Source organism: Ochotona curzoniae, unplaced genomic scaffold, assembly GCF_017591425.1.
Source record: "Ochotona curzoniae isolate NIBS_2020 unplaced genomic scaffold, NIBS_Ocur_1.0 contig_2688, whole genome shotgun sequence".
NCBI lineage: Eukaryota > Metazoa > Chordata > Mammalia > Lagomorpha > Ochotonidae > Ochotona > Ochotona curzoniae.
This window is the reverse complement of record NW_024465553.1, coordinates 8,013,165-8,025,449: the sequence shown is the minus strand read 5'-3', so window position 1 is coordinate 8,025,449 and position 12,285 is coordinate 8,013,165. Positions and strand designations below refer to the sequence as shown.

The 12,285-nt window shown below is 46.6% G+C and overlaps 2 protein-coding genes across 2 annotated transcripts in view; one reads left to right on the top strand and one right to left on the bottom strand.

Moving 5' to 3' along the window:
- The window catches only part of EFCAB11 (EF-hand calcium binding domain 11), a 109,615-nt gene extending 98,594 nt beyond the window's left edge, over positions 1-11,021 (bottom strand). The window contains exons 1-3 of the mRNA XM_040975174.1: positions 10,890-11,021; positions 10,303-10,398; positions 7,372-7,417 (exon numbers count right to left, since the gene is read on the bottom strand). Of these exons, the coding sequence (XP_040831108.1) occupies positions 7,372-7,417; positions 10,303-10,398; positions 10,890-10,964 (217 nt within the window). The 5' untranslated portion in view covers positions 10,965-11,021. The remainder of the gene's footprint in view (positions 1-7,371; positions 7,418-10,302; positions 10,399-10,889) is intronic.
- An 895-nt stretch (positions 11,022-11,916) lies between these two features.
- TDP1 (tyrosyl-DNA phosphodiesterase 1) overlaps positions 11,917-12,285 on the top strand; it is a 63,557-nt gene continuing 63,188 nt past the window's right edge. Inside the window, exon 1 of the mRNA XM_040975173.1 lies at positions 11,917-12,249. The gene's annotated coding sequence lies outside the window, so the exon portion shown is untranslated. The remainder of the gene's footprint in view (positions 12,250-12,285) is intronic.

The following is a 12,285-nucleotide window of genomic DNA, read 5'->3' as shown; positions in this document are numbered from 1 at the left end:
GCTGGCAAATGGCTGTTCTGAATATTTCTCCTTAGCAAGAATTAAAAACATATGGGTAAAAACATAAGATGGGGGAAGACTTCTAGGGGAAAAAAATGGGGAAGCACAACAAGAGGTTTCTGAGTTTGGGACATCAGGAAGCAGTACTGCCAGTTACCCATGGCACTTACGAGAAGCCCCTGTGACCTGACCCAGTCCACCTCATTAACTCCTCCACCAGTTCCCGGTGCTTCCCCCTCCGCAGGGCAACAGGCTCTACTGGAACTCACACCACTGCCTGCATCACACACTTTCTCCTTTTGTCTTTCTAGTGAATTTTTATATCTCTTTCCAGATGGAACTAAAGCCTTCACTCTTCCATGAAGGCTTCTCTGGTTTCTCTGCTGAATCCCTTTTCTGTAATTCTCTGAGGTTTATGGTAATCCTTTGGCCACATGTCTGCCTCAGACATGTTGAAGGAAAGCAGTGTCATGTTATTCAAAATTTCACCCTCAGTGTTTAGCATGATTCCTACATGTAGCTTATTCCCAAATAAGTAAACACAAAAGGAACAAATAGTAACTTAAAGGATGTTGTTTCTAGTTTTCAGTGCAAAGCATCACATTGTGTGTTTAAAATAATTTTACAACTTTGCAAACTACTGCCCCCAATGGGCCAATCATAATACATATAACCAGCAAAAACACACACATGACTTTAGAAACTCCAATTTATTAATACATAATAATAAATAATACTTGTAAATAATAATAAACATAATAATAAATAATACTTGTTTACCAGTAAAACAAGTAAATTTCAGAAAGAAAGGAAATGGAAGCACATAACTACTTTCCTCATCATTGCATCTGACTTTGAGAAATGATAAGGGAATAAAAGGCAGAATTCCAAGGCATCTGTGTGGTGTGATGTCTTTTAAATTATATGTTCAGGTAATACATTGGAATTCAGAGATATTTTCAGGTGTTTTTTTTTTTTAGCAATCTTATATGTAAAAAGAAAATGTTGTTCAGCTTTTACTAGGTGAAAATGTATGCAGACACAAACTGTATTATTTAATAAACAGTTCAGATTGTTTAAAGAAACAATCTAACAACACAAATAACTGCATGTATAATCAAGTTCTTTCACATAATACTCGTTAAAGTACATTCTGCAGGGATCAAACAGATCGAGTTATTAGACTGCAAATATATCCCTCCCTACCATATCTTTAACTTGCTGTGGTCTTCCAAGCTAACACATGTCCAAATGCAAGCCCTTTTCAGAAAACATTTCAATCAGTTTGGCTCTCATGCTGCACTAACACAACTGCTTTCCAAAGCCAATATGTAACCATATGCATTTCCTGAAGCCTTATAATACAAACACATTAATGTTTTATACATCTTGCTGCTTTCTGAATGCACCACAGAGTGCCCATCACTAGCTCCACCTGCTGTCACAATAATCGAGCCCAAGATTACCACTTCACAAGGACTTTCATATGATTTTACTGGCATCAGATTTCTGACTCAATGAGAAATGCCTTACCTGCCTTACCCTAAAGTGAAAGAATGTGTTCAGAAAACTCTAATTTTAAAAAAACAAAGCTGGGTTCCCTTTGTATGTCATTCCATTAATAACAGTTACTTCCCACACTTTATTGTGGTTACAAATTAGGACAACAATGACATCACAAACCATGTAAGTCTGTTTACCTGCACATATCATGAACCTGTCTAGGGGAGTTAAGTCTGAACAGTATGCAGGTCTGGCTCTTTCAGTTATTAGGAAAGGTTCTTCTTTATACACAGGAAAACCTGGGGCCAGCACCATGGCACAGGGGGGAAATCACATCTTTTGGTGTTGGCATCCCATACTGGAGCACCAATTCAAGCTTTGGCTATGCCCCTTCTGATCCAGCTCCCCATTAATGTGTCTGAGAAAGCAGCTGCCAAACGTGGGAGACCCACAAGTCAGTGTTACCACAGGCTAATGTTAATGTTAGACCCACAGGTTAATGTTATCAGCCTTGGCCCTTGCAGCCATTTGGAGAGTGAACCAGCAGATAAACGATTTCTGCTTTCTTTCTCTGTCATTCTGACTTTCAAATAAATCTTCTAAAAAAAAGATTTTTTAATTTATTTCTATTGGAAAGGCAGATTTACAGAGACAGAGAGACAAAGATTTTCCGTCTACTGGTTCACTCCCCAAGTGGTTGCAATAGCCGGAACTGAGCCGATCCAAAGCCAAGAACCAGGAGGAGCTTCCTTCGAGTCTTCCATGTGGGTCCCGCTTTGGGCCATCCTCCACTGCTTTCCCAGGCCAAAAGCAGGGAGCTGGAATGGGAAGTGGAGCAGCCAGGACATGAACCAACATCCATATTGGATTCCGGCAGCTGCAAGGCAAGGATTTAGCCAGGATTAGGGGTTACAGCTTAAAGATCACAAGGCCAAGGACCTGTAAAAATCCTTCCTGACTGCAAATTTGAACAACTGAAAATGAGTCCTTTAACTTGCAAACCACTTAAAGCATGTGATATGGCTAAGTCATACAGAGAGACAGATCAGTGGTCGGTCTGCCTTCTTTCCCTCCTTTCTTCCCCCACCCCCCAGCCCCCCGTTTTGATTTTTTTTGTTGTTGTTTTTAAGCCATTTCCCAGAACAATCGTCTTTCACCACAGAGACATATACATTCAAAAAGTCCAATAAAACTATATAATTATTTCCCTGAGATCTATATGTATGTGTGTACGTACACACACACACACACATAGTGGTTCTAAGCTTCAAGGTCAATATACATAGAGAAATTCTCTTAAAAAATGAAGTAGCCTGCTGTCTGGCTATCATTGTAAACTCAAATTAGAAACTGCAATACACCTAGGGAGTGTGAAGGAGAAAACAATAAAAATGCCAAGTTATTTGGGCTGGCAGCCTGGTGGTAGATTTACTAGAAAAGAGAGGGTTGATGCTCACTGTGCCATAGATTAGTTTTTTCCCATGGACTGAAAATGCCAAAAATGAGAAAATTAAATAGTCTTTTTAAAATGTGTAATGCATATCCCGTTTCATTTGAGAGATGAAATTCAGATTACGACTTTTGGGAATAGGGAGCAGGATAGGATGTGTTTGCATAAAAAGATTGCAAATACAGGTGAAAGTGACATCAACAATGTTGAGTAGTCACAGCAAGACAGATAAGGAAATTCAAAGGACTAATATTTTCTTCCAGCTTCCTGCAGAAGAACAAGAAATAAAGAGAAAAGAATCTTCCTGAGTGGAAGAAATCAAATTCTACTACATCACTGGTAGGAAGAATGAGCCAAAACAGGTTGCAGTAGACTAAAGGAGGCTGAGCTAACAAAACCTGATTTCTATCTCTGCCTTATTTATTTTCCACATCTCTTGCTCATAAAGCTTCAAAGATCCCTGGCAGTCTCTGGAACTGCAAGCCTCCTCCTTCCTTGGAGACAGAACACTCCTGAACCCCCTTGCCCTCTCACTCCCATCAGCACAGCTTACTCAGCTGCACACAATTCTGCGTCAGGCCTGTTCTAGCTCCTTGGTGCAGGAGGAGAAAATACTTCAAGGATAGTGGATTCTATGGAAGGGATGACTTTGTATTGATAGTACAAAGGCTGATGGATCTGGGTCTGTGAATCTCAGAGGGGAAGGTCGGGGTGCAGGGAAGAAGTGGCATAGAGGTAGATCTAGGTGCAAGAGCTGTCAGGCACCGAGGGTGGAGCCCACAGAGCAGAGAGTCTACGAGAGAAACGCCCCAAGGGTGGTGTACAGGAAGACCCCTTCAGGAGACACTGCTACAGCTGCCTAGCCCAGCTCCACCTTGAAAAGCCGCTCTGCCCAGTGACCAGCAAGTCTACACATTATCCAGTGCTTTTGTGGTGGGGTTTTTTTGAGCATGGGCCAAGCGTGAATCCATGCCAAGTTCTGCACTCATGCAAGCCCAGCAGAGCACAAGACTGCCGTAGAAGCAGGAGACCGCATGCAGCTCATGTCAGCTCTGCATTCACTTGCCACCTCTTCAAATCCCATCCATCCTGCAACACTGAGCGTCAGGCCCATCCACATTTTTGTCCAAAAAGGAAAAGCCACATTCCTTTAAAACTCCTCATCATCTTCTTGCCTATAGAATACATTGGTGTAACATCTGAAGGAAGGAACAGGACTTCTGTGACCATCCTATCCCGTAAGATGTGCACTAGGAATGTCATAGGTCAGTGTCCATCTCCTAATTCACTGCCATCTGCTAGGTGACTCTCTGTAGGTAATATCATAATTACCAATTCAGATAAACTAATAATCTTAATTTCTATGCTATGTCCTCATTGTGGAAAAAACTAAGAGGCCAGCTGAAATCTGAATTTTTTTTTATTTTTTTAAAGATTTATTTTATTTTTATTGCAAATTCAGATATACAGAGAGAAAGAGAGACAGAGAGGAAGAGAGACAGAGAGGAAGCTCCTCCGTGGGATGATTCACTCCCCAAGTGGCCACAATGGCCAGTGCTGCACCGCTCCGAAGCCAGGAGCCAGGAACTTCTTCCAGGTCTCCCACATGGGTGCATGGTCCCAAGGCCTTAGGCAGTCCTCAACTGCCTTCCCAGGCCACAAGCAGGGAGCTGGATGAGAAATGGAGCTGCTGGGATCAGAACCAGCGCCGTATGGGATCCCAGTGCATTCAAGGCGAGGACTTTAGCCACTAGGCCACCATGCCAGGGCCCTGAAATCTGAAATTAAACAAATAAAACCTTCATCTCTACTATACCTTGGCCTTTCTTTTGTAGGCAGGAATGAAAAGCAATGAAACAGACAACAGAAAGTATTTTATAGCAGAACCAAAAAGACTTAGAAAAATGAGAATTTTAATTCAGGAAAATAGTATGTTTAATAGTCAATGGCCTAGCTTAAAGCAAGTCAGACAACACAACAAAAGATAAAAGCATACAAGCCAACTGGTCATTAGCCTAATCAGAAATCATTTTTCAATTGAACTCACACTGGATGGCATACCTGAGTCAAACAGCCCACAATCACTGGTAGGATGAATCAATCTCTTTGATTTTTCCATCATTCAAAGATGAAGGTAAAAAGTAAGTTCCTGGAAAGCTTTTTCAAGTATTAAAGGAAAATATCTCCATTATTTCAAAAGGGCAATGTTGTAAGGAAACACAGGGGAGGGAAAAAAAAAACCACTCAGTCTAAACACTCAGTGGAAACAAAAGACACAGCGTCCCTGCTCTGGCTTTTGCTCTGGGTGAGTGTTATGAGAATACAGGGTGGTAATGGAGAGACAGCGACATGGAGTCAGCAGAATAATGACCACTTGGACTCAGCTGCATTTCGCTATCAGTAAGAGTTGTATTAAAGATAATAATCAATGCCTAGTGCTTATCACACATCTGCACTGGGGAATTGTTTACAAAATAACTGCAGTCACCATAATAATTGTAAAATGCTCTACTACATGTAAAGGTTACCTTATAAATAATCACCCCAATTTACTATTTTATTATTATTCTCTTCTGAATCTCATGGTCTAATGGGGACAGATGACTTTTTTAGACTTTCATGTGCAGTTCTTCAGTTTGTATACTTGGTAAGTCATGCATTGTAGGGGAGAAACTTGAGCTACAATAAATTCCCAGAAAAAGGTACCAATACTGAACACTGGAACCAACCTCCCCACCAACCCACTGTTCCCTCAAACAAGTGGCTAGAGTTTGTTTCTCACGCCACTAAGTTTCCTCAGTCCTAGCTACCTAAGCTTCTACTTTTATCAGCCGGCTTGTTAGGTAACTGACAATAAAAGACATTGCTAGCACCTTTCTGTCACTCATGCTGGCTGCCCTGAAATTTTCCCAGCTTGTACGTTTCTTCCAGCTATTCTACTCTTCTTTCCAGTAATTCTTACTTACTTCATTCTTCTTAATTTTCACAAGAAAGCTCTACAGTAACCATCCGTCTTTCGGGAGGACTGGAATTTCTTGGAAAGCAGGACCTGGGCATCTGGGTATGGGAATTACCCCAATTCCAAAGTAAAGTGGGTACCTTTTGAGGATTGGGGCCTTCCTTATAACAGCTGGATCAGAGGCAAGCCTGGACACGAGTTGGGCCTCACCCAGCATGCTGCGCAACAACAAGGCCCTCCCTCCAAAGGATGCCCTGAGAAAAGGTGTGCTGGAGACCCGACATGATCTTGCCTTGAAGCAAGAACAATTATGGGAAGTAGAAAGAGAATCCCAAAGGCACAGCTACCCAGAACATGCAAAAGTGAGCGACTTGAACCAACAGTTCCCAAGAAGTTGAATCAACATTTCACTCCTTCCAGATCAAAATGTTAAGAAGAGAGATAATATATTTGGAAAAACAATCTCTGCATGAACCATCTTTCCTCAAGAGAAATACCACGAAAATAGGACTCAGTCAATAACAGGGAGATAAAGTAGGCTCCAAGGCCTGAAACTGGTTCAATATTAAACAGCTCTAACAGAAGAACTTTGCATTAGCAGTAATTGGAGTTTCATGGGGACTTCCTGTTTGAGTATTTTACTTTCTTTGGTGATCTTCAGCCTCTTGAGGCTGTGAATTGAAGCTGGTTGGAGAGTTAGTGTCTTGGTTGTAAGTTTGTTCCTTTAATCCTGAACAAAAGGATGCCTTCAGAAAGCTAATTTGGTGTTGAAATCAAAACTGTAACAAAGGTAAGGCCTGGACACTTGGAGACCACATGATGGATATTTGACGGCTAGCTTTCAACAAGGCACCAAGCACCTACATTTGGATCTCATTCCTCTGAATGTATCCTTCTCCTGATAGGTCCCCTGAATTTCTAAGATGACTAACTAACCCGATAGCCTTCTAAAATACATTTAAACATGAATTATTTAAAGGAAAGTAAAGAAGTTTCCATCCACTCTGTCTGAACAGTGAGGCTGTGTGATACGGAATTCAGGGGACAGTTTTGGGAGTTCTCAGCATGCACTGGAAGTGGAAGAGACCATGGGAGAGGCAGCAGACTGCCAACCTTAAGACCTACCTCTGGCCCAACCTATCCTTTCCCAGTCCAAGTCTCCTGCAGTCTTCCCATTTCAATCAGTACCATTTCATTCACCCAGAAAATCCAGAAACACCCTGGGCTGCTGCAATCATAAGCCACACTGCACATTTTTCCCCAGTGGTTTGAAAATTTTCCCTAATAAATCACATTTAGGAATAATTAATAAAATCAAAAGAACCAAAAGCTTTCCTTTAAATAACGAGAAACAAACGTGTACTTCAACCTAACATTTTACGGTTTTTTATATTTGTTCTTTAGCTTTTATGAAAATCTACAAAAGGACACTAAAAATGAACAGTAACTTTCATATTACCAGAAGTGTTTGGATTTACTGAAGACATCACAGAATCCACTTCCACCTAGAAAAGAAGAAAGAATAACAGAACATATAGTTTTCAAAGTACAAATTCTTAATTTCTGGGGCAGGACATGGGGTGTATTTCACGAGAAATCAATTGAATCCAGCAGAGAAATAATTCCACTCAGGAGAACAGTCCTTTTGTTTTTATATTAATATCTGTAAGACACCAACTACACATCTGCTGTGTACTCCACTGTCTCCAAAACTCTGTTTCATTGACCAAAACAGGTTAAGCACATAAAACCATCTTAGGTGTCCAATATGTAACACAATCAAAAACATAACTTTTTGCTTTAGACAAACACAAGTAATTCTTACAACTAGCTCCATGGTTTTACTTTTTACTTGTTCTCCTGATTATAAAAGTAACACATGATGCAAAAAAGAGCAGAAAATACTTATTTAAGAAAATGAGAAGGAAATTTAAAAACTAGCCACACAGGTGAAAACTGCTACAAATAGTTTGTTCTAGTTTTTCTTTCCTGTGTTTTTAAAATTCTGTTTTTTGAGAAGCAGACACATGCAGAGAGAGAAAGAGGGAGAGAGAGAAAGCAGGTGCCCAGAGCTCACTGCCATCCACTGACTCACTCCCCAACAGTCCGCAAGGGCTGGCTGGGGCTAGGCCGCAGCTGAAGCCAGGAGGTGGAAACTGAACCCAGGACTCCCACGCGGGCAACAGGAACCGAGTTCTCTGAGCCATCACTGTGCTTCCCAAGGTCTGCAGCAGCAGGAAGCTGGAAGTAAGAGCAGGAGCCAGGAACCACACCCGAACACTTCAGCACAGGCCAGGGACACCTTGACCAGCAGGCCAAATGTCTGCCGGCCAGCATTTTAAAATGCACTTGAGGACACACTCTAGATAGTCTGCAGACTCACGTGTTCACTAAATATGAAAATCTAAGCCTTTTCCCAAATTGTTCCATTGGGAATGAGAACCTTGGGTTAGAGATTCTGATAAATCTCTAGTTTCATCTTGAACAGTCTGCATTTCCCTGTACTTCCTTGGTTCCTCATGCCCCTCCCTAACAGGTACCACTCTGTCTTCTTGATGAAGGCCCCTGACCACCACTGCATGTTGGCCTCCCTCAAGTTCTGTCCCGAGACACCTACTCTTCAGAGCCGGCATGTTGTCTGGAATGGAACCACCTGATCTCAAGTCTTGAGCACCCAACTGTAAGTTGAGGTATCTCAAATCGAGCTCCAACCCTCACCTCTCCCTGATTCCCAAACGATGAACACCATTGTGGCCTCCATACTCCCATAGCTCTTAACAGGCGGCTGCATCTGGAGCACCTGATCTGTATTGACCTCCCTCTACCTGCTCCTCTGAGAACTCCCTTACTGAGTGGCATCCCTGGTGGTCATGCTGCTCTCTTACTAAACCCGAATCTACTGTAAAAATTCAAATCCATTAAATTTCATGGAGGGGGATGGGGATCTGTGGCACAGCAGGCTAAGCTCTGCTTGGGACACCCACATCCGGTACAGCATTGCCTGGCTCCAGTCCCACCTCATCTGCCTTGAAGCCAGCTTCCCGCTCTTACTCCAGACAGCTCAGGGCACCGGTTCCTGCCACTCCCACAGGAGACCCAGAGCGGGATCCCTGCTTCTTGACCTCCCACCTGGCCCAGCCCTGGCTACTGCAGGCATCTGAAGAGTGAACCAGTGGATGGAAGATCTTTCTCTCTCTCTCTCTCTCTCTCTCTGTCATGCTGTCTTTCAAATAAATAAATCCCTAATAAAACTTTGATCGAAAATACACAGTCATAAAAGTTAACTGTGTACATGACTATTAGGTGATTTTGGTCTACTAGCACATCATTTAGTGTCCTGCCTCCAGGAAATACCCCATTTGCTTAAAAAAATAAAATCCAATCCTTCAACCTGGTGTGAAAGGCAAAGAAGTGTCCATTGGCAGGAAATGTGGATCCAGATGTGACAGCATGACAGAGTGCTCCCGCTAGCCGGCAGCTGTGCTCAGGTGTCCTGCCTCTGGACAGTGTCTGAGCTTGGTCAGTTTCAGTTCAGCGACTTCCTGTGAGGGGTCCATCTCTAGGACAGCAGGAGTAGGCCAGCCGGCGTAGCCGGGACACAGGTGCTGCTCCAGGAGACCAAGAAAGCCCTGGGCACCTCTCTCCCCCACCCATGCGTGGGCACCTCCTTTCTGCAGAGCAAAAGCCAAGACCACGCTAGAGGTACACAGCCCACCGCCCAGAGCGACCCAGTGTCATAGTGCTACAAACATCCCACAATGACATCCACAAGAAAACAGACACACCCCTGTGTGCATACAGCGAGCTACAAAAGGTGCTCATGGCAGTAGTTGTAGGGAAAACAAAACAAAACAAAACAGCGAAATCCAGACAACCAGTTGAATACCATGAAACCATTTTTTTTTTCAACATAGTGGTCACTGTTCTTTTCAGTTAATCTATTAAATAAGAAAAGTAAAACAAGGGGAGGAGTGGGCCTATGTATGTCAGTTAGACAGGAAATTTTGGACCATCATCCGATAAACCATTCATGGTAATCCCTGGCAAGTGGGATCTCCAGTAGGAAGGGAGAGGATTAGTACCATTATTATTATGGGAATGTACTTCTTTTAGAATTTTTTAAAACGGCAAAAAATAAGTGTAAAAGAAAGAGATTGCATGCCAACACCCTCCTCCCAGCTTTGCCTCCTCCATCTTGGCAGCACCTCATATTTCTCATCAAAACCATCAGCCCTGGGGGAGACAGGCCTCCTGGTCTCCAGCAAAACTGCTCTGAGTTGGGCACACGCAGAGCTGGCTGCAGCCTTGGAAGCGGCCACACAGTCCCGGTTCACACGGCCTCCCCACCCCGCTGCCGCCCCCAGCCCCGAGTACACAAAGCCAGCTCTACCTTGGAGGGCTTGTACCCAAACAGCATCACCACAGCCACTTTAAAGTCCTCCCGGCTCAGGTAGCCCTTGCGGTCTTCATCGCAAGCGTTAAACACCTAAGGGACGTAAAGGCCTGGAGTTACTCAGACAGAACCCACGTGCTCTGTTGCTTCTATGATCACGGACCTTAAAAGTCCGAGCCTCAACCCAGAGGCAGCGCCTAGAAACGTGTGTCCCACCTGGCTAATGTCAGTCTCCAAGAGATGTTTAGGGTAGACAAGAAATCTACTCCCCCACAAAAAAGGGAGGGGACAAATAATTTAATAAAATGTGGCTGGCATTTAACCTGAAGCAAATGCAGATTAACTGCTTGAAACTTTTAGGTTAAATTCTATGTGGGGAAAAGATGCAGACTGGAAGGCAGCACTAGCGGGGTATTGGGGGGTGGAGGGATGGCACTTAAAGACCCCCCAACAGCCGACCGGGAGCCAGGCGCTGCAGGTGCGGGGTCAGGACCTCTGAGCCCTGGGAAGGGCGCCCCAGTCGGCTCTGCACCACCACAAGAGACCCAGCGCGAAGCCTCAAGGTCGCCTCTTCGGACACCTACTTCCACCCACTGCCTGCGTTCCGAGGGGCTGGGTTCCCAGGTCCGCTGCCTGGTCAGCGCCTCAGAAAGAAACATAGCGCCACAGCGGCCACCAACACCGCGTCACGCCCGAGCTCGAACACCGGCGGCCGGATGCCCGCGGCGGGAACAGGAGCTCCTATTGGCCGTGCGACTCAACGTCGTCTCCCATTGGGCAGCCCGCGAGCCACTGGCGTCGATCCTTGCGTGCTATTGGCCAGACGCTTTGTTTGACAACGTTTCCTTGGACCAGCCGGGGGCGGGGAGGCTTTTGGACCCGCCCCTAACACCAGACTCCGCCCCCATTCTGAGGCCCGCCTTAACCCCTTGCACCCCGCGGTGCACAGCGACGCTTCCGCGTTTGGTGTCGGTGTGTCGGGATCACGCGTGCTTTTCATGCGCTCCCCATCACGCGCAGTACAGTACTCGGGGTGGTTTCCATCTGCGGCACTATCGGGCCCCTCAGGGAAGACTCCCTCGCACGAGGCCCGGGACGCCAGGCAGGGCGTTCTGAGGCGACCGAGTTTACCTCAGAGCCCGGGTTGCTCTGGCAGCTCGCCGAGAGGAACAAGCACAAGGAGAACCGGGCATTCCGCCTCAGCAGCTGGGCCCGGACGCACTGACCTACCCTGGGCAGCCCACGAGAGCCCACGCGTGTGTGCTCGCGCGGGTCTCCCCGTCACCGCCGCCGCCTGAGCACCCGCGGGGAGGGAGCGAGCCTGGCTAACGAGCTGGGAGAGGAGACGGCAAACCTCCCTCTCCCTGTGACAGACGCCGCTAGAAGGGGCCGAGGGAGAGCGGGGTGCGGGGGACAGGGAGCACCCCGACTTGGCATGGCGAGGTCTTAGGACCCGGCGGAGCACTTCCGGGAGGGGCCGGGCCGAGGGGCGCGCGCCGCGGCCAGAGGGTTTGAACCGCGCGCAGGCGCACCGCGCACGCGGCGGCGGGGCGGACAGGGCGGACGGCTGGTACGTGGGCAGGCGGCTGCGGGCGCTAGCTCTCGCGGGCCGGGTGGGTCCCGCGTCCGGGGCAGGGCGGGAGAGGTACAGCCGCACAGCCGCGGGCTCGCCGGGGGCCGGAGCCGAGCGCGCTCCACCCCAGCACAGCTGCACCTGTTGCGGCGCTGCTGGGACCGGAGGGTCCTCCCCGCTCCTTCCTTTTCCGGCGTTTCTCCTGGGCAGGGGTTCGTGGGGCGCCCTCGGGCCGTGGTGACTGCGGGAGCCGCCACCGAGCTCGGCTGCCCCGTGCCTGGGGCGGTGGTGCAGCGCGGCGTGGAGTTGTCACAGGTGGGACGAGTGTGCAGGAAGAGGAGCGGCGCTCGCCACTGCCAGGCGTCCCCCAGGTGGGCCCTCGTTGTCCCCAGCTCTGAAGCCCCCGC